Raw genomic sequence first — 23,371 nt, forward strand, 5'->3', positions numbered from 1 at the left:
TTCTTAATTCCAGATGTATTCTCTGTGTCACTCTGCCTTCCATATATACATTTGGCCATGCTGAATTGGTTTGAAGGACGCAAAAACATCTGAGCATTCAAGGCTGGGTTGTAGTTCCTAGCACCCAGTCCAAAGTGGGCTCTAGCCTTACATTGTGCTGCTGGTGATGGATCCAACACCATAATTAATAATAAATAACAAATATTGTATATAAAAAAGTACTCCGGTTAGTTACATAGTACTTCTGTTTGATCTGATTAACTGGGGCCACTATAACCGAGGCCCATTATTACAGGGGATTGTAACACAGGAAGTCCACAATAAAGGTGAGGAGAAGAATATGATTCAAAAATGCAGACCTTCACCATTTGATTATTTATTTTTTAGATTTCCATTCAATGCTGTATGTTTTCATAGTTTAGAAGATAAGCACCTTTTGTACTGTACACCCTTTAGATCAGTTGTCTGCCTTGTGCTCCTTATAGGTCATTGTTTCATGCTGCATTGATTGTAAACATAAAACAGCCAAGAGTGTGTAATATTGGATTTAGCCTCAGCTCCTGTTTTTGGCGCTTGTCTTTGAAGTCAGTAGGCCTAGCCAACAAGCAAACTTCAGAACTACCCATTAAAGAAAAGCAATCAATTTGAATGCAAAAATAAATTAATCAAAAATATAGCAAAGAAACAAAAAGGAATATTTCACAACATAAATAAGCCACAAGTATAACTAGCCATCAGCAGAAGGTCAACTACAGAAAACAAGTTCAGTTACAGTATATATCAATTTACCGGCATAAGTAACAAAAAGACATCAGTATAGAAAGTCATCATTTACTAATTCACTTTACATCTACTGTTGTGTAATTCTACCATTTGCATACTAGTAAAATATCTCTGTCACATTTACAATAAAATGAAAGTATAATTAAAGCAGTGTTATGTTGGAGCTGTTTAAAAAAAATGAATAAAACAAGAAGATGCCAATGCATCAGTACATGTGGCAAGATGAAGGGTAGGCGCAGATGTTTAGATGTCTTATGGGAACTTATGGGTAACTTAGTTATATAAAATATATAAAACACTAATATATATATATATATATATATATATATATATATATATATATATATACACACACATACTAGGGGGGTCTGCCCCCTGCTCACTTCGTACGCCAACCCCCAGGTTTGGTCCTGTGGAAATACAATTTAAAGTGTTTTTTTTTCATGGGAATTGTTACATATGCATTATGTTCACTTTTGATAATATATATAATAGTATAGTTCTGGATATTGCCATTGCATCATGATATAACTGTTGCAATGCTCTTGTATTACCTTGATATGATGATGGTAATATTATTGCTGTACCTATTTTGATAACTATTGATATTTGAATTTTGAATGTGATCAGTGAGACCTTGCATATGTTTCGTTCTAAGTTTAGCTTGATTTGATTTAATAAAGAAGAGATGATTAGCTACGACTTTTACTTATGCATTAACAATGTAATGTTGCGATAGACGTTGAGATGATAGAAGTGGGTTAAATACATGGGAACGTATTGCTAATTTTGACCTGAAATATTGTGTGGGTGTTTATTCATTTTGCTGAATGTGTTTGTTTCATATTGTACAACCATCCTGTTTCGCCATCTGGGAAAAGCAAAGGTAAAGGGTCGGCATGTGGTAATGCCTGTAGTGTTTGTTGATTTCACTTTCACCAAACAACAAATCTTTTAATTCTTGCAGAAATGCCTCTTTATTGGGAAGCAGCAGTACTTTTCCGTGATGGCAACATGGAGTAGACGATCTACACGTCTCCAACTTAAACTTTAAAGCCTTACAATATCTACATACTTCCAACATATCACCTATGTCCATATATTCAATCGCTTTTTGCTGTTCCGTTATTTCACCTAGTAATAATTTCCATTTTTTGCACGAATGCGATCTGTACTGTCTTGTTCTTGACACTTTCAAATTTTAGTAGTCATATTGTTGAACTTGCTCTGTGTGTGTGTCACACCAAGGTTTTTTGTGAGCCTTTCGAATTCCACTGCTGTCATAATCTGTAACCTGCTCTGCATGTGTATGGCGCCAGCGTTTTTGAACGTTTTTATAAAGTTCTACTGTGTCTTTTACTCTTTGTCTTTAATTTCTGACCTCGTTTGGACCTGCAAGGTTTTCAGTTCCACTTGTTCCAGGCTGATTATTACTTTCATTGCCTTGGTCACTGTCTCACGAGAACATGATTCCAATGGATGTCAGTATGACGTGACGTGACCGTGTCGCGGGAAGTGAATGTGTCTCTGCCTCTCTGAAGTGTCTCTCTCTGTCCCTCTTCAGAAAATCACGTCTCGTCACAAGATTTTTTTTTTATAATAGAGAGATTAATGCCCTGAAGAGGAAGTTTCATTCAACAAAACACGTGAACATTTTGGTGATGAATAATCTTCTTAGGAATACTGCCATATCTTAGACTATCGATTACAGATGAATGCAAATCAAGTTCCCATCAGTTTTGCATTTGTTTTGAGACTTTTGCTATACAAATGCTATAATATATATGTATTTTTTGTAATTTGTTTACTTATCTTATTATCTATATGTATTACAGGATCCCTTAATTTCATTATGCATGTAATTATTTATTTGTTTATATTTATGTTTACTGTATATATGAATTCTCTACACCCTTGTTTCAATACTCCTCATTTTGCTTTTGTTTTCCCTGGTATTTGTAAACAGATCATGTTGACTCTGAGACCTGAAACAATTTCTCAGATGGACCAATCTGATGTGTCGGTCTGGCTCTTGTGTGGCCACTCGAGAGAGATCAGATATTGAATTGTTACCTGTAATGTCTGTCTACTGAACCCTTGTCTGCAGTTAGGACATTGTGGAGCTGCTTAATCTATAGTGTCAAGCAACGCTGGCATATTAATTGCTCCCAGGCTAGTCTAGAGAGATAATATCTCCAGTGGGTCCTGAGTTTGCTGCTGGGATTTATCCCAATGGGCCACCCACACCTCATATACAACCTGAATGAGGTGCCTAGGGAGCACCATCATTGTAAAACTACCTCAACTCCTCTTCGCAATTCAAGAAGTAGCAGTTCTACCTCGGTTTGGCCACATGTGCACAGAGTCCCTAACTAGGAATTCTGTGGTTCACTTATTCATACAGACCAGGATCACAAAAAATATGTAGACCCTGACTTAGATGAGTGAGTATTTGCTAGCTGTTTAAGGGAATGTACAGCTGTAAAACTGCCTTGTATTGCCAGCCTTTTATAGCTACTGAAAGCTAAAGGCAATAGGGAGATAGTTCTAGACTGGAGTCCCTGATATTAATGCCACTCCCCAGCCTGACAATGATTTGGAACGTACTCAGAAGTTTATCGGGGATACGGTTTAAAGGGGTTTCAGGCAACATAGTCAAATGGGTCAGGTGAAGGACAATAGGGTGATGGGATTGTGGCAGAAAGAATAGCCCAGGTTTGTGAGAAAAAGAGAGCCATATGAGACAAGAAGGAAGTGGTTTGGGGTGGTTGGGTGGGAAAAGTGGATGAGCAACCCCTCCAGATATACAGGCACACACTTTAATTCGAATTTCTATTTCAATTCAGTATTTATGTAGAATTCACATGCTTTGTCTTAAACAGAATGAAAGCGTATTGTGCAAATAAAACTGATATGGGTTATTTGGTTTAATTATTATTATTTATCATGACATTCGCCTGCCCAATTTTTATCACTCTGTATTTGTTGACCACAACTTGTGATCTAATTGACTTTAGTGATCCATGCTGGTAAATGCAAGTGAATGTTTTTTAGCATGCGATTTGAATACCAAAAGGCAGACTTCACTGTAATATATTTTTTTCATTTGATATTCTTTATTTATTTCCTGAGGGGAAATTGTCTTTTTGTATGACCTTTGGGGGTCAGATGCAAAATATTTGGAATTAAGTTTTAAATACAAATTATGTTCTTCTGTGTGGTATGCTTTAAGTATGAAGCTGAGAATAAGCTGTAATATTTTTGTTGGTGTTATTTGCTTTCATATTAATGATTTGCACCTTATTTTGTATAAACAGACTATATACACTGCAGAGGTCTGGAGCAACACATAGGGTTAGTTGCTGTCTTGCACCAGATGCAGCCACTGACAGCTCCCCAAGACTCTGCATTAGATTAAGGAGGTTGAAGCATGTTGTGTTATATTGTGTTGAATTACACACATTTTCTCAAGGTGGATACCTCATAGTTTCTCCATGTTTTCTGTCTGTTTCTTCTCTGATGGGTGTGGAGTAAGAAAATCATGACCTATTCATTTAATTCTGAGAGAAAATAAATGAAGCTTGCTTTTAAAATAATTTAATCATTTTAAGCTTTAACATTTGAGAGTTCGGGCGGCACGGTGGCGCAGTGGTAGCGCTGCTGCCTCGCAATTAGGAGACCTGGGTTCGCTTCCCGGGTCCTCCCTGCGTGGAGTTTGCATGTTCTCCCCGTGTCTGCATGGGTTTCCTCCGGGCGCTCCGGTTTCCTCCCACAGTCCAAAGACATGCAGGTTAGGTGGACTGGCGATTTTAAATTGGCCCTAGTGTGTGCTTGGTGTGTGGGTGTGTTTGTGTGTGTCCTGCGGTGGGTTGGCACCCTGCCAAGGATTGGTTCCTGCCTTGTGCCCTGTGTTGGCTGGGATTGGCTCCAGCAGACCCCCGTGACCCTGTGTTCGGATTCAGAGGGTTGGAAAATGGATGGATTTGAGAGTTCTTATGCTATTAAAGCGCAACTGTTGAAAATTGTACTGACATGAATGCCCACACTGAACACTACACTGTTGATTGTTACAGCAGCTGTGCCCGACTCTTTGTGTAAACGTGGGTGACTGAGGGATGTGGTGCGACTCCCACAGATCCACACACCAAAACTTCCTGTCTTAATGATTTTAATAAAATGACATTAGGGATCATTAGCTGGTCGTCCATTCGTTAGGGATAAGTCAAACCCAGTTCATGAGATGGATTAGACATAACATGATTTTTTGTTCTTTTTCTTTTTACTTATGTAAGTTGTCAGCCTGTTTCATTTCATACTAATGATATTTTTAAGAAACCACTGTTAAGAATGGTGTATTTTCCCAGAACAATAACTATGCAGAATAATGAGACAAAGCTTCTTCCACAAGCCTCATTTTCTCACTAGCAAACTCCTACTGGGATTTAGTCTCCACTGATGAAGATTAATGGCATGGCCAGACCACTTTTAATAAACAAACACATAGTGTATTAAATGAAGGATCATATTTCTGTTAGCAACAGGACTGACTGGAGCATTCAAACAACACTGATTGATCTGTTCTCACTTTCTCACTTAATAACACTGATACAGAACTGTAAATAAAAAACTCACTCAATTTTCACTTTGTCCTTATCAATGAAATATGATTATCTCTTATAATTACAAGTGGCATCTGAGTATCAATGACACTCTGATTATCGGCCTTTTCTGATTGAATTGTGTAGATTTCAGGGATTTCCTGTATTGTGCTCACTCAAGGTGCCATGCCTTCTCTTTTCTTTGCAAGTAAATGTAAAATTAAACTCCAGGCATATGCAAGTACTTTGTAATCCTGGACAAAACTGTAATATTCACTCTTTGTAAATATTAAATTGTATGTATATACAGTATGTTTATTGAATACATCTACACTTATGTTCTTTTTCTACACAATCTTTAAGTTAACCTGTTACATAATATTCTCTGTCTTGCTTAATCTAATTTAGGTTCACATTAGGTTGAAGCCTATCCTGGCAGTACTGGGTGCAAGACAGGAAACAGTCCTGGATGGGACATCAGCCCGCTGCATTAGTAATTGACCAACAAAGAATGGTAAAAGTGGTTATGCTTATTATGGAAATTGTAAGGTGTGATCACAACTTATGTACACTATTCTCACTTGCATACCATTTTTACTTTCTTGTATATGAAGTATAGGGAAAGTATTGCAATCGTTGAAAGATTCAATGTCAAGATTTTGATGAATCTCGACGTTTTAGACCTCCGACTTTCTCATATATGAAGTATAGGGAAAGTATTGAAATTATGCAAAAATTCCATTTCGAGATTTTGATGAATCTCGATGTTTTAGACCTCCCTGAATCTGAAAATACCATTTTAAAATTTTTTTTACATTTTTTATTAATATTTTATTTTATTAAAATCAAAAGACATTCCATACATGCAAGTCAAGTTTAACAAAACTGGTTTGAAACAAATCGACCCCCACCCAGAAAATAGCATTTTTGGAATTATGTCTGTCTGCGTGACTGTCTGTCTCTGTGTGTGTATGTAAACATGATAACTTGAGTACGCTTTCACTTAGGTCAGCCAAATTTTGCATACAAGTAGTAGGTACAAAACGTAGATTTCTGTCAGCATTTGGGCTATTTCCATTAACCGGAAGTGGTTCTTTACTTTTTATTCGTGCAGCTGCAGAGTCCGATTTATTCAACTTTACTTTTATAATAATTGTTCAATATAAAATTAATTTGATTTGATTTGTTGTTTATGGTTCTTTAATGTACATAATATAAAAATATAATCATTATCTTGTGGTTTACTCCTCAAATATCCATCCCCATATCTGAGTATACGAGAAAGTCTAGAGGAGACCACTCCCGATATTTTTCTAAATCAGGTTTGTTTCCAAAGTTTATACTGTATAGTTTAAAGGCTTGTTTGCATCTTTAATATAATCATCAGCTTGAGCATACATTATATTTTAAATGCATCAATGACTAAAATAAACCATGTAAACATTTTTAGATGAATTTCCATCTTTTTCAATAGCAAAAAACATACTTGGAATCTTTGTGAACTCTCACTTTTTCAAAGGAAAATTCAGGCAGCTTGCTCGTATCGTACGTTCTTGAAGTGGGTTCAGCTGAGACGCCCTCTTTGGCTCCCTTCCTTCTATTAAAGGTGTCCTTAATCAAGCTGCTGACTTGCTGGTTGATCCTGGCTGCAGCTTTGATGGGTGATGGATGAAGATTACCCCCACTTTGTGTAATGATGACATCTTGAAGTTTATTAAGTTGAATACACTTGTTTTGAAGTTCTTCAGTAAGCTCAGAGATTGTTTTTGTCTGCTTGGCAAGCTGATCCTGCAGTCCTTTGATTTTGAAATCTTTATCCCAGAGTTCGTCGTCTTTCCTTTTAGTTTCTTTTTCAAGATCTAAAACTTTTATCCTCAAAATATCTGCAGTATTTTTTATATTTAAACTTGGCCCTGAATCTTTAAAAAGTCTGTTTCCGTTTGTGTTGATTGAGCGATTAACTGTCCCATCTGGCTGCTTTGACTGTTTTGGTTTAACTGATCCATTCCCCATTGTGCTTGGTGATCTGTGGAAACAAATGTAACTTATAAATACATAAACATTCACAGTGTAGGCTACAAATGAACTCCATATTGGATATTTAGTATTACACATACTGTATTTTGCTTGTTTAATTAATTTCTGAAATGTTTATATATAGACTTACAGTAAAAATGGCTACCATGAGATTGTATAAATATCAAATGTCTCCATCTTGCCATCTCATTACTAATTGAATTGATTACATTCTTCTAACCTTACATTCAGATCCACACCACATAGATAATGGGGTGCTCAGTGATGTCCCCTCCAGATGTGATGATGCCCTTTTACCACCCATTAAAGCTTAAATGCAGATTGGAAGGCCTTTTCACTCAGTGCCTTCACTTGTCATAAATACTGTATGAGTTAAGAGAGCACACACCCTCTAACAGATTTTTTGCTAATATGTATACTTTTTCTTCTAAGAAAATACATAATATTGTTTGGCTTTTTTTATTCAATCAAGTCACATCCACAACAGTGCTGAACAGACGAAACATTGCATATATAAGGTAGCTTTGTTTATAGCCATAGAATTGTGCTTATAGTTACTTTTTCCTCACTGTACCATTTCCAGCCCAGAGTTCCTGGTTTTATCACAGATTCAAGTAGAGCAAGTGGAATTTAAGCTCATTTATGGGTGGCTTGCGGGAACAAAGGATGGTGCTTGATTGATTAGCTTATTACATTTATTTTTTAATTATATTTTCAAATTCTCTGCTGTAATACTGGCATTAGAAAAATCACAGAAATGAAAATCTTTCATCCTGTTAGCAATCATAACAGCTCCACACAACTACAAAATTACCCTACATATATATTCCCAATCATACAGGCCACCTGGTTACTGCACTGTAAGTAAGGTATTACACTCATAAAACCAAAAATGGCAACAAAATATAAAATGTAATATCAAAACCAGTGAGCAATGTTAATGACAGCAGTTTTTAAAAAAATGTTTTTCTTAGACTAAATGGAAAATAGGTGAAACAGTGAGATGACCAAAAGGCTGATTTAGATCCATTATGGTGACATTATCAAAGAAAGTCAATTTGATGAATTATCAAAATTATTGAACAATAACAGTGATTTCACACTTATGCAAAATAATGTTGAACATTCTGCAGGGCAGACTGAGAGGAGCACTTGAAGAGAATTTAAGCCAGGAACTTTCAGGCTTCAGTTGAAGTAGGAGTTACATTCAACAGATTTTGATGCTTTGATTGTTTAATACAGAAACACTAATAAATCGGAAAGCCTCTACTACTGCTTCATTAACTTTTAAGAAAGTGTTTAACTCCATATGACATGAAGGATCGCACAGCTCAAATATGGGAACATCACAGGATGAAGCCTCTGACATGACAGTGTCAGTAGTCAAGACTAAGAAAGATCTGAGTGAATGAGTAAGGGACACAATAGGCAGGAGAGCCAATGTCCCATTATTATTTGTGGCAATCCTGGGAAAGATCATGGAAAACTGGAAGTGCTGGAATAGGGAGGGGTGGTGGTACAGTGAATCGCATATTAAAGACCTGTAGATAACATAGTTTTGCTGGCAGTTTTGCTCTCTGTCAGTCTCATCCAGAAGTGAATGCTGGCATGACTGGCTGCCGTTGCTTGCCACTATTTTTATTTTTCGCTGTATTTTTATTCTTGTTTATTGCTATTGTGTTATTGTTCCTTGATAACAAACCATAGCTCACATTTTAAATAAAAATAATTTTGATTTTGAAACAAATAATATGATTTTGTTCTGGATCATCTGTGGATTTACTTGGTCGCTGGATTTCTTGCTTCTTCATCTGGCTGTCGACGGGTTGTCATCATCAACTATGCTCTTCAACATCTTGTCTCTCTAGATTATTATTGCTTGGATTATTCTTTCTCCCTTACTCCATTTTGTTACTCACTTATTTCAGTACATGGCAGCTAAACTTTTCTAGCTACACTTCCACTCTGCTGAGCCTCCCCCAGAATTGTACCAGCATGTGGACATCATTCATTATGTCTGTTAGAGATACATTCATCATGGGTCCCGTCGGAACTTCAGTTTCAATGACACACACCCAATATGATCTTTTTGGGTCTTCCAACCAGTGATGCTCAAGGAAATCTGACCAGACTGCCAATTGCAGCGTGCAGACTAAGCTTGGTAGGACAGCTAATGATAAATCCGCTGTTAATAGCATTGCTGTTGGACTTTTTAATATCCGAATAAGAGTCCATTAGTTTGTGATCTTTGCAACATTCATAAATATGATTATGTGTCTTGTTGAAACCTGGCAGAAACCTAATGACTTTTTATATTTGAATCAGGCTGTGCCCCATGGGTTTGCCTACACCTGTCAGCTTCGAGCCTCTGGTAGAGGGGGTGGTCTTGCGGTAGTTTACAACAACAACTGGAAAGTGTCTTCAGTGGCTCCACCTGTATACACTTTTGTTTGAGTCCATTGTTCTACATATCAATGGGCCCATTCCTATGTTACTAGCCACTGATTACAAACCACCCAAACCTAATAAGGACTTTTTAAACAAACTTTCAAGTTTTTTAACTTCTCTTTGTGCTCTGTCACCTAATGTTATGTTGGTGAGTGATTTGAATATCCATGTGGATAATGTTAATAACTCTCTTGTGATGGATTTTATGTCTTGTCTTGACAGTTTAGGCTTACAACAGTATATTGATTTTTCTACACACTGTAAAGGTCACATTCTTGATCTTATTTGTTGCACTGGTGTAACTCCTCTTAATTGTACTACATCAGGTCTGCCCATATCTGATCATAACACTCTCCAAAACTAAGCAATATCACTCTATTTCATTTTGAAACATTAAGAATATCCACGTACCTACTCCTTGCAATGGAACTGATAACCACCAATGTAAAGACAATTTTTCCACAACTGATGAACTGGTTTCCTATTACAATGATAGATTACATAGCCTACTACACAACTGTGTTCCTTTAAAATCTCGGTCTGTTTCTTTTACCTGCTTTGCTCCTTGGTACACCCCTGAGCTACATCAGCTTAAAGCTAAAGGCCATAGACTGCAATGTGTGTCAGCTAAGTCAGGGTTTGCTAAACATAAAAAAAAAATCATCATTTACTTTTTTATAAAGATGTTGTTTCTGCTGCTAAATCTGCCTACTATGCAGAACAGTTTAGGTTAGATGAAGGGAATTCTAGAGCTTTTTTTTTCTACTGTTAATAGAGTTCTACAGTCATCTAATGCCGCTGCACCTCACCATTACTAAACTGCACAATGTGATATTTTTATGAAATTATTTAATTCACAAATTAGCAGCATTCACCAGCAACTGACATCATTGGCATGTACACTACACAATACTCTTAACCTTGCCTCTGGTAGGCCCTGCTCAAATTCCCATTCCCTTTTGTCTCTGAACTATCTGATCTCATTAAAAAATCTAAATCTTCCACTTCTCAGTTAGATCTAATTCCCACTCATTTGATAAAAGCGTGTCTGCCTTCTGTTATCTCATTAATAAGTGATATTGTACATCCATTGCATTTTTCTGGTTCTATTCCTTCAGCTCATAAGATAGCTACTATAACTCCTACTTTAAAGAAACCAGGTGCTGACCCTGATAATCTGAATTTTTGACCAATTTGAAATCTAAAATGCTTGAAAAAACAATTTCAGCATAGGTACAAGAGTATCTTACTGATAATGATCTATTTGAGCAGTTTCAGTGTGGTTTTCGTTCTTTCCATAGTACCGAGACAGCTTTGGTTAAAATTACTAATGATTTACACCTGGCATCTTCATATCTTTCAGATCTGCTACATTTTTATACACCTGCTCGTACTCTTAGATCTTCTTATTTAAATCTCTTGGCTGCACCCTTTTGTAAGGTGACCTTGAGTGAATTGAAAGGCTTCTTTACATAAAATGAATTATTATTATTATTATTATTATTATTATTATTAATATTAGAAGAGTATTATTTTCAAATGCAGCTGAGAAAGGTGCATTAGAATGGCCAAGACATTGGACTTTACCTCAACAAAGACAAGACCAAAGTGATGGTGATGGGTAAGAATTGCAATGCACATCTTTACCTGGAAGGAGAGGAATTGAAATGTGCCGATCACTTTGTACACCTACAGTAAGAAGCTTCACATTCTTATCTTGATTTTCAGAAGCTTTTTGATAAGGTTCCATAGAGAAGGTTAGTGATCAAACTAAATGATATGTTTATGTAGGTACAAATTTAACTCAATCACATGAAGCAAATGGTTATGATAAAGAGAATCACAATTAGGTGATGTTAGAAAGGGTGTCTCTGAGTGATCAGTGTGGGGAATGCTGCTTTTTTAATATATGTGATTTAGGCAAGAATATAAAGTATATGCTGGTTAAGTTTGCATGATGATACCAAACCAGGTGGAAGGACAGGTAATGCACAATCAAATAAATTATTACAAGGAACCTGGATAGCAGGCTGGGCAAATTTGTGGAAGACAAAATATAATGTGAGTAAATGTACGAGGGACATTTAGAAAGTTTCTGTACTTTTTTTAACTGTTTATTAAGAATTTTAAAAACAGATAACATCACTTTTCTACAGTTGCCTTCCTTTGTGATGCAATTTCACCAGCGTCATACCAACTTTTTAATGCCCAATTACTTCTCCTCCTGCCTTTACTGTTTCCAATAAAAATACAAAAATGGGGAAACTTTTTGAACATCCCACGTAAGATGTTACAAATAGGAATTATAAAAATGTTAGATTTTAATAGTAAATGGAAGATTTCAAACTTGAAGGTTTGCCTATGGGAAGAATCTAGGAGTCATATTGGACTTGTCACTGTCAGATATCAGGTTATATAGCACTATGTGTGGAGTACAAGTCAAGGGAGTTTATGCTTAAGCTTTATAAGGCACCAGTGAGGCCTCACCTGGAGAACTTTGCACAGTTTTGGTGTCCATATTCCATAAATGACATAGCAGCACTAAAGAAAGCCCAGAGGAGAGCAGCTAGTCTAATTCTGGGACTGAGAGGTATGAGCTATGAGGAGGGATTGGAGGAGAGATTTATCTCTGCCAGATTTTGCTTAGATTTCCCATTTGTACAGGCGACCACCACAAGCTATATTTTGTTCCAAATGTTTTCCCTTGTGGAACTTTATTTAGTGACTATACCTGTGCTTTATTAGGGAAGTTCCCATAGGAAGCATTTTTGGAACTTGGCACAGATATGTGACGTTGCTCCCCATGGTGTGTTTAGTCTGTGAAACTTTGGTTTGAGGCCAGTTTTTTTCTGCGTATAGGGAAAAATCAAAACATTCACACTATTTCCATAGTGAGACTTGGTAACATTCAACAAATTCAAAACCCTAGTGCTGCTGTCCAGGGCTACTGAACCATGGGAGCTACTGGACTTTGGGAACTTACCAGGTAACCTCACACGACACTGTATATACTGTACATTTGGATATCCACATCTCATTTATATGACAATTGAACCTGCGTGGTGAAACAGCTGTCTAACCTTGAACAGAACAGCTGAGTACTCCTCCTGTTTTTGAAAATGACTGATGCCCTATTGATACTTTATCTAGTCCCTGAGGACTGATACCCTTCTTAAAGACTCACTTTAATTATTGCTATATACATAAAATGTATTATTATTATTATTATTTAGTACCTGAAGTACTTTCTCATTGCTTGTAATTTGCTTGCTATTCACTAAATTATAGTGTGATGTTTCACTTTAGTTTTTCTCCCTTAAGCTTTTAATACAACTAGTTAACTGGCCCTAATGGATAAGTGATACTCCACATTCGGTAGCTTTTGAATAGTGGCATAGCTACAGCTATGCCGTCAGCATTTGTGGTTTATGAGATGCTTTGGATAAAAGCATCTGCTAAATAAATAAATAGGTGTCATTACACAGTGGCGGGCTGGTTTTAGAAAATTTATAATATAAGAAGGATTTGGGAAATCCTGGTAGTGTGAAAGCTGTGCACAAAACAAACAGAGGGCAGAAATCATTAAATTTTGGGTAATATAGTGCAATTTCAAGAACACATCTCATGATGCACTTGAACACACGATAAGTGATATGATCTGGAGTCATTGGGTGTTTCCGGTCTTTCAAGATCAGACACCCTGGCCCAGGCAATCCAGCCATGGTTGATCAAGCAGCAATTTGAGTTCAAGTAGCATATGCTTCACATCCCCACGGACTTGCTCTTCTCATCCAGAGCCATCTTGAGGCTTTCTTTGTCACCCCAGTGAAACTAAAGATGGCTCTCTACCTCCTCGGTGCTGTTTAATTCAGTGAATGTTTTGTGAAGTGACTGTCAAGCAAAAAAACCCTGAAGCCCACCACCACAGGAATGTTATTCATGAGCTTCTGGTCAAATGCAGATGTGAGAATTCCAGTAGGTGGTTTGTTTCTTGTTCTATGCCACTCTCCATCTCTGACAAATGTCATGGTTTGATTTGCCTGTAGATGATTCCTAAAAAAATCCTTCAGCAATATTTTCCCAAACATTGACATGTTTTTTAGGCACCATCTGAAGTTGTACTCCAAGATTGCTTTCTTGGAATACAACAAGCAGCAACAGTCTCAACTCTATTCAGCTATAAAGGTTGAATGGGATGAACAAGACATAATGCCCAACTTGAATAAGGAATTTGATTTGGTGTGGCTTTGCTTGCCAGGGATCAGCCCATATCACTTTCATCTCCATGGCCTGTTTCTACCTTGCCCAAGAGTCCTGCTGCTTCATGCTCCATTTATAGGGTTAGCCTGCTTAAAAAATACTGGTTAGCTTATCTATTATACTGAATATTTTACATCAAGCTTTCTTTTCAAAAAATGCAAAGCATTACCATCTTTTGTTGAGAAAAAAAAATTATGCAAATATATTTACATATTTAATATGGCTATTTTTCAAATATAAAAGCTCACCTAAATGAAGACAATCCCTATACAATAATTTTAAAAGACAGCTATTGTGCCCACAGGTATGCTTAGGGGTTTGATGGATTAAAGCAGCAGCTGTGTACTACAGTATATATAAGGAGTGGAAAAAAATAAACCAAACTTTGTACATTAGACAGCAAAAATGAAGCCTTAGACACATTTGAACAGTTTTAGGATATCAGTACCCAATGTAAATGGAGTGTAGGCAGCAGCCAGTTTTGAGACCAATTGGGGTTTATAATGTCCTAGCAAAATAAGAATTATAGAACCCTGGAAACTGGGAGATTTATCCTGATGCCAGAGCCAGGGCTATAATGCCACTAAGGTCATTAAAATAAGTAATAAGTGCCCCGGGAATGGTTAATTCTGTGAGCTGAGGTTGTTGAAAGTTAGCGAGGAGCGACTGGTAATGCAGAGAAAGGCCTACAATCTGCTAAAGGGTAGTAAAGTGTTCTCTGCAGTGGACAAGGACCCCTGATGTATATTGGGGGCAACAGGCTACAGTAGGGTTGTTCACTCCTTTAAATGATGGCTGGACTTTTGGGGTGGAGGAGCACCGGGGACATTTGCTTGTTTTTATTTTCAAATTAGAATAAATACAAGGCAACAAACTCAAAAGAAAATAAAAAGTGATAGGAAAGGAGTAAAAGAGGGTTATAAATTTAGAACTATAACAAAAAATATGAATATTTCTCAATGTCTTATGAATGTACATTGCACCTTGCTGATCTTTTTTAATGCAGAATAAAAAAGAAAAAAGGACCAGCTATTTAACTAATAAATCATTTACAGGGGGAAAATGATTGACTTGTTGGAATAAAAACTTGCAACCACTGCTCTAGAACTTACACTAGCCTGAAGTATAAAGCCTATTCTGACTATGCATGTTCAAGAAATATTTCCCAAACATCAGTTTGTATATTGCAATGGAATACAATCATTGAGAATTTTTTTTACTTCCAAAATTGTTCTCTTTTGTTGGTGATCTGCAGTGAGTGCATCAGAGGGGCACTTGATGAGTCCTAGATAATGCATATGTGAGCAGATAATAAACCTGAGGTGCTCTTTTAAAAGTGTGACACTTCAACAAGCTCCAAGAAGCACATAGGGATGAAGGCGTTTCATGGAGACACACAACACAAGAGCTTTAAAGAGCACATCATTACTTCAACTTCCACTGCCTCGGCTTTACGAGTGCTCGGGCCACATGTGCATTCGTATTTGAAAATGCTTTCATTAATATGTTAATTTTGTAACATGTTTAAAATGGCAGTAAATATAATGCTGTGCATTGTAGCAAATCTCCAACTTAAAAACTATTTGAAATCACTTTCACTATAGTAAGTATAGAGAATCTTCACCTGGGCAATGCTTTACAAGATATCGTTTATCTGCAATTAACTCACAAGCGATTGCATTTTCTGAAGTTGTTATAAAGCAATATTTTGGAAGATAACCATCCATCTATTTTCTAATCTGGTTCTCCATTTGGGGAGCTATGGGGAAGCAAGTGCCTGTTCTGGGAGAAAAGCAGGAATCAAACCATAAGGAGCACCAGTCTACCTCTAGGGACCCTCATGGGTAAAGCTATTCTTACTCATACTGGGATAGTTTAAAGCTGCAATTAACCTGCCATATACATCTTCAAATATGGTAATAAAACTGGAAAACTTAGAGGAAAAGCCACACCAACCTAGAGAGAAACATGCAAACTCCATCATGGTACTGCCCAAGTAAGAACTTAAACTTGGAACTTTTAGCCACTGCTCCGCTCTGTCACCCCTTCCTAGAAGACAACATTATGTTTAAAGAATTAACAAAACAACCAGTCAACATTAAATTGAGATCTACAACTAATGCTGCTGGGATAACATCCAGCTCGGAACAACAGGTTTGAAACATGAAGGAAGGAAAGAAGGAATCTAAACGTGTGCATGTACAAGGTATAAAAAGCTTTAAAATGCTAGATTTTGAAACAACACGTGTTAATATACTGTAGTTCAGCATTTGAATGTTTTATTGCTAGTGGAATTTATTATTGTCTTGAAAACTCATGATACTTGATAATGGAAAATGAACATATTTGACATGAATAATTTGCTCTCTCTTTATTACTGAAAAGGCTTAGTACTATAAAACAGCTCTGTCAACTAATTTTTTTAACAACATTTTATACCCTACAGACAAATTTCAGAATTTTATGTTTTGTTACTTTTTCTCCATGCATGTAGGACTTCTGCATTCATCCATTTATTGACTCAAGAGTAAAGTCTCTTGGAAACTGCTTCCATATTTTTGTCTACATGGTGTGGCGGACGGCCGGGACGCCCCTTCGTTATATGTTCAGGGGGAGCAGCCATGGACTGTGCAATACCTCCCACTGGACACTAGATGGCCGCCCCCCTGGGTTGGAGCGGTGCCTTGGTTTCCCGCAGGGCTCCATGGGAATTGGAGTTGGGTGCAGCCCTGTTGGGTCCCGCAGGCGCCGCCAGGGGGTGCTGCAGCTGGAACTCCTGAGCCCGTATGGGCTGTATATTCGCCACACCCAGAAGTGCAGCCAGAACTCGGCAGTCAACCACATAGACATAGAATTACTAGATGCCGCATGACCAGCAGCATCGTATGTCAACGTCACCGCCATATTGCGAGTGGCACTGCTGTGGAATGAAGTAATGGATAAAGATGTCCCACACATGTGCTGCTTGGGATTGTACAAACCGTTATATGCTCCAAACCAGATCCCGGGGGATTACATTTCATTGGTAAAGCTGAACAATTGTTTTGGTTATATTTGGCCATTAGAAAATCCCATTTTATAATCTTAACTTTAGCTACGCCAGGCTAAGCTAGCAAAGCTATGCATTTATGTGCTCAAGTGAGCCTCCAAACAACGTTTTGGCTAAACGTATTTAGTCACTAAGTATGTAGATTGTTGTTAGCTGTTAACATTTCTCAAACTTTGAAGGTTTCCCACAGAAATCCACCTCAGGAAGCAGTGTGAGGTAGCCCTTAGACGGGATTTTGAGAAAGCTGTCCTGTGATGTGTGCCGTGCTAGTCTGGTAACAGATGCTGTATCGGCATCATATGATCAAAGCTACCACTTGCTCACATTAAAAAACAAAGGAGGTTTGATGATTCCTTCTGAGGGTACAGTCAAGGAGGTCAAAGTAGCTGAGCGTGTTATCCGACAGTCGACATTAAGGCAAGCTGTCAGTGGATCTTTGATCAATCAGTTTGTTCAGGCTGAGATTGGTTCAGATGATGTGTTATTTTCTCAAGGAGCACATTGAAGAAACACAGTTTGAAATTGACAACCGTCATTTTATGCTCATGTCTTTGGTTGTGTCTGTCTTCCACAAACTAAGGCTGCACCATACCAGACTGAATAGTCTCAAATTACAGAGTGGCAACACACGGAAAAAGCTATGTAAGACAGTTCTGTTTCATGGATTTTAGATCCTATCCTGTATATATTTAAGTAACCACATTGTGTGTGTGTGCGCGTGTGTGTGAGAGAGAGAGATTGAGAGAGGAATGAGTGAAATGTTTTCAGAAATTATTAAGCCAATCTGTATATAATAAAATTGTTTATTTTTGTCATTGAGTGTACCATTTCACTGTTAAAAGAAAGACAAACAAATATAACTGGTAGTAACAGTGCAAAATTCACAATTGGTATGCCAGTTTCAAAAGATAAGTTTTGAGGGCAGTTTTAAAATGTGTTATTGAATCGAGCTGACGTATATGAGAGGGAAGAGAATTCCCGAGTTGAGGAGCACTATGAGAGACGCTCGAGCTCCCGTAGAACTGAGTTTGATGTGCGGTACAGAAAGTAGAGCTGCAGATGAGGATCTGCATGACCAAGAGGGAGTGAAAGTCTGTTGGAGATCAGTGAGGTTGTGGAGAGCTTTAAATGTTAAGAGCAGCATTTTGTATTGTATTGGGTAGTTAACAGGGAGCCAGTGAAGCTGAGAGAGAATCTGTGTAATATGTTCAGTGGATTTAGAACAGCAGGTTATTATACTGGCAGCAGAATTATGAATAAGTTGTAAGCAATGGATAAGTTTTTGTGGGATGCCAGATAGAATAGCATTACAGTAATCTATACGTGAGGTGACTCGGGCATTAACCAATACTTCAGTACTGTGTTGCATAAGAACAGGACAGTCTAGAAATGTATCGAAGATGGAAGAAGGCAGTCCAAGAAATGTTACTTATATGGGAGGAATTATTTAATAATAATAATTGCCATTATTAGTGTATAAATGGATATAAATAATTGCATTTAAATGATTCGCCAAAATCTGTTGTATGTAAACGATACTGATTTAAACGTTATTGGTTTTTCATCAGAAAACCTGGTTTCTACGTCTACCTGTATTAGTTTAAATGGCACTTTTGCCACTCGCAGTATGGTGGACGCGCTGACGTATCGTGTCGACTGGGCAACACAGTGAATGCGGCGTCTATCTATGTATGTCTATGGTCAACTACCTGGAGCACTTCCGGGTGGACTATAAAAGGGGCCAGCAGCCACCACTCGAGAGGGAGAGACGGGAGGAGGAGGAGGAGGAGGGCGAATAAGCTTGACGGAGGAGTGTCATTGTGTTGTGCCTGTGGGGGTCACATGGAAGACGTGCGCCACAGGTGAAGAAAAATAAAAGTTTCTTTGTTTTATACCTGCCTCCGGTGTGAGTCTGTGTCGGGTCAGGCATGAATATAGTGCCTTTTTACAATGGCTAATGGATGTCATTCCTTTTCAGGCTATCGAGGTCTGGATGGCTTTTAATATGTCCTCTTGTCGACTAATGTCACTCAAAGTATCCAAAGAGACATTTTTTTTTGTCTTTTATGTTCAAGATGTTGCTTGATTATAAGTATTTTTCAATGCTGAGCATAGTGGTAGACGCTTCCAGTTTTTATATTTTTATTGACAGAAGTCACCACAGGCAGTTAAAATAAGAGCAATGAATCAAATACAGTATATAATCATTGGGCATTTCAAAAGCAAATAGCAATACTATAAAATAGACAGACAAGCAGGCAGACATTGCTAGCTTATACTCTTTAAAGATGTTAATTTTATTAACAAATGTAACAAATTTTACTGATAAAGTCAAAGCAAATCTGTAAATCAGACACACAATTCACGGTGGTTTTGCATTACAACCTGTACTTAATATGGCCAACAAGCTCCTGGTATTGTAATTGAATAGTTTACAGTATGAGATCGGGGTTCGCATCCCTGCATACAGTTTACATGTTCTCCCAATGTGGAGCTCAAGTTTCATCCCACAGTCCAAAGACTTACAGTTTAGGTGAACGGGTGATGCTGAATTGCTGCCCCCCTGTGTGTATGTGTGTGTGTGTGTGTGTGTTTTCACCCAGCGATCGAGTGGTGTCCGGTCCAGGGAGCTTGACGGGTTAGGCTCCGGAATCCCCGCGAACCTGCTTAGGATACCGGGTTTGGAAAATGAATGGATGGAAAGGGACAATTAGTTTAGAAAACGACGTTCGTCAAGGTTATAGGAAAGTAATAATTGCATATTAAAAAACACTGAAAATGCACGAAAAGTGTACTTTAACCTTTATTTGTGGTAACAATACGAGTCTTACTTTTATCTTAGAGTCTTTGTAGTCGTGCATGACGCTATATATAGTACCCTATTTTATCAGGGAGTTTATGTGTCGATTATACGTTGATTTAATTTTTAATTTCATAAGTATCAGAACTGTAAGGAGAAAAATGTGTAAAGTCAAGCAATTTAAATAGCATCGACAAAAATGGAAAAACACACCAACCCGCTGAATCCGAACACAGGGTCACCTGGAGCCAATCCCAGCCAACACAAGGCATAAGGCAGGAACCAATCCTGGGCAGGGTGCCAACCCACCGCAGGACACACACAAACACACCCATACACCAAGCACACACTAGGGCCAATTTAGAATCGGCAATCCACCTAACCTGCATGTCTTTGGTCTATGGGAGGAAACCCACGCAGACACGGGGAGAACATGCAAAGTCCACGCAGGGAGGACCCGGGAAGCGAACCCAAGTCTCCCAACTGCGAGGCAGCAGCGCTACCCACTGCGCCACCGTGCCGCCCCGCGCCACTATAAAAGGTAAAATTTTGCTCTTAAGGATAGGAACACCATATTACCACTGTTTAAATTTCACAATGTCACGCATATGTCTTTCTTTCTTGCGCAGGGGCACTCGCCGGTCAATGGCAGTAAATGAAATCGTGTTAACTGGTATGTTGTACACAAATTATAGTCCTGTTCAGATAATAAAAATCCGCTTTTCTCTTTGTTTGAAAGGTTTAGAAACTGAAGATGCAATAGAATTGCCTGTATGAAACTTATTTTGTAACAAGGAAATTCGATATTGCAAACAACTTATAAAGCTAATAATATCAACGGAAGGAACATGTAATGTTTGTAGGGTTAGAAAATTGCTGTATGAATTTAAGCAATTAAACCGTTCAATTTTAGTAATGAGATATAAGGAAACGTAAAGAGCAGAGTAAACGATAAGAACAAAACTTCCCCATTAAATCACAATGTCTGTTATACTAAGCCCTTTCTTTTTTTTCTTTAACTGTCACTCTCCCTTCTATCTACTCACGGTATACTTGCATTTCTCGTTCTGTCTGGACGGGAAGACCCGTTATAAACTTGACACGCTTACCTTTCTGTCTAAGCGGAGACTCGCAGGTGCGCACAGAATTATCCAGACACTCTACTCCATTCGTGCCTTTTATTTTCTTGTTTCAAAGCCAGCCATGTATGTAACCCGTCCTGCTAAATCCTTGTATTGGCTTTGACAAAGCGGGCGGTGAACCTCCAGCGTTGCATTCAAGGCCGATTTAAGCGAAGGTTTGTTCAGCGGCGCCGCACGGCAGCGACTCTGCGCTCTGGGAGGTGAGCTGCCACATAAGACAGGATGCTGCGCTTTATCGATCTGCATGGAAATGCGTCCCTCGTGGATGGTAAGATGATCCACCCGTCCATCCATCCATTTATAGAACCTAATCAGATCATCTGACGAGATTGTAGACATGTTTTCTGTTTAACTAAGAGCTTGATATTTTAAAAAATCTCTTTCATTTAACTGTATTTGTTTCTGGTCAGACTTTCAACGAAGAACATAATTCAAATTTGGACTAGATGTACGAAGGACAGTTACCATTACCGTTATCCAGATGTCACGTTAAAATCACCCCTAAAACGGCTATAAGGTTATTATCGTATTGTACGTCATCTTGTCCAATAAAGGTAATTTTATCGACTGGATGGAAACAAATTCATGAGATATGAGATGCACTACAATTTCGGTTATGATCTGAGCACGTCTTACGGGCATAACATTACTTTTTTGGGAACTAGGTAGAGAATACTCCTCATTTTCTGGATGATATGTAAATTGTGAGGCCAAAACGTTGATTACATGGACAAGAGATATTGTGGTGACCATAGTGATGCAAATAAAGCACACACACAGCAAGTAATAGTTCAGCCAGCCCAACAACTGGCTTATTTATTGAACAAGAATAAATAATAAAGACGTATACCAACAGTCTAATGTCCCTACCTACATTGTCCTGCCATTATGGGCCATGGGAAATGTCTCATAAAACAACAAACAGGCGCTGGGGACATTAATAGACAGTACTGGACTAGCCGGTAACATATGGCCGATCTCTCTCTTTCTCTCCCAACCCCACCCGCTCTCCATTATTCCACCAAGAAGAATAAAAAGTGCCAACTTCACCATCAGGCTTTTGTTTTTCATTTCGTCTCAAAATCTCCACCCTTCTTCATTCTTAAGGAAACTTTGAAAATGAAGCTCTCCCCGGTACTGCCGAACTAGAAGTTGCCATGCAGTCATCTAGCCTTGCCCATCTGAAGTGAGATCTTTCAGCTGCCACAATATACAATAAATAAAAATGGAAAAATAGTAATTAGTATTACAAATCTATGAAGGTAATGCTGCTTGTGTGGATAACATATAGATTGTGCCCTTTCAGCCAAAAGGATATTTGTGAGACCAGGTACTGGTTTTAGATGAGAAGACTTAGCAAGCAGTTGGCATTCCAGTTCATCCCAAAGGTGTTCAATAGCATTGAGGTAAGGGCATTGTGCAGACCACTCGTATTCCTCTACACTAGATTAATCGGCCCATGACTGGCTTTGTACGCAAGGGCACGGTCAGACTGGAGCAGTATGCCAAACTGTTGCCACAAAGCTGGAGGTGCACAATTTCCTAAAAGACTGCCTGCTGTGGCATTGACAATACTCTTCACTGGAGCCAAGAAGCCTATAAATCCCAAAAAACCGCTCCAGACCAATATTCCTCCTACGTCAAGATTTAGAGTAGCCCAGAAGGTAGCGTTGTCCTGGCATGTGCCAAGCCCAGATTCATCCATCAGACTGGTACACTGTCACATCAGATAGTGAAGTGTGATTCATCACTCCAGAGAACACATTTCCATTGCCCCAGAGTCCAATGGTAGTGTGCTTTACACCACTCCAACCAACACGTGGCATTGTACATAATGATCTGAAGCTAGTGTGCAGCTGCTAGGCCATGGAAACCCACTTCACAAAGTTTCCAATGCTTGTGCTGATGGTGCTTCCAGAAGCAGTTTGGAACTCTGGTGTGAGGAATGCAGCAGAGGATGGATTTTTGCACACTATGTGCTTGAATGCTTGGGGGTGATGCTTTGTGATTTGATGTGGATTAGCTGATGTAGCTCCGAGATGTTTCCACTTCACAATAATAGCACTTACAGTTGACTAGAGCAGTAATGTCATGTACTGACTTGTGGCAGAGGTAACATTTTATGACAGTGCAACATTTAAAGTCACAAAGAACTTCAGTATGACCCATTGTACTGCCAGTGTTTGTCATTGCATTGCATGCTTTTCACCATAAGATGTATCAAAAATGTTCAACAGCTAGCTACATTTTTTTT

The 23,371-nt window shown here is 38.3% G+C and overlaps 1 protein-coding gene across 1 annotated transcript in view; it reads right to left on the reverse strand.

The window, feature by feature from the left end:
• The window catches only part of prkg2 (protein kinase cGMP-dependent 2), an 82,532-nt gene extending 61,249 nt beyond the window's left edge, over nt 1-21,283 (reverse strand). Inside the window, exons 1-2 of the mRNA XM_028806012.2 lie at nt 21,085-21,283; nt 6,868-7,407 (exon numbers count right to left, since the gene is read on the reverse strand). Coding sequence (XP_028661845.1) covers nt 6,868-7,394 — 527 coding nt within the window. The 5' untranslated portion in view covers nt 7,395-7,407; nt 21,085-21,283. The remainder of the gene's footprint in view (nt 1-6,867; nt 7,408-21,084) is intronic.
• Between the last annotated feature and the right edge of the window lie 2,088 nt (nt 21,284-23,371).

Source organism: Erpetoichthys calabaricus, chromosome 7 (genome assembly GCF_900747795.2).
Source record: "Erpetoichthys calabaricus chromosome 7, fErpCal1.3, whole genome shotgun sequence".
NCBI lineage: Eukaryota > Metazoa > Chordata > Cladistia > Polypteriformes > Polypteridae > Erpetoichthys > Erpetoichthys calabaricus.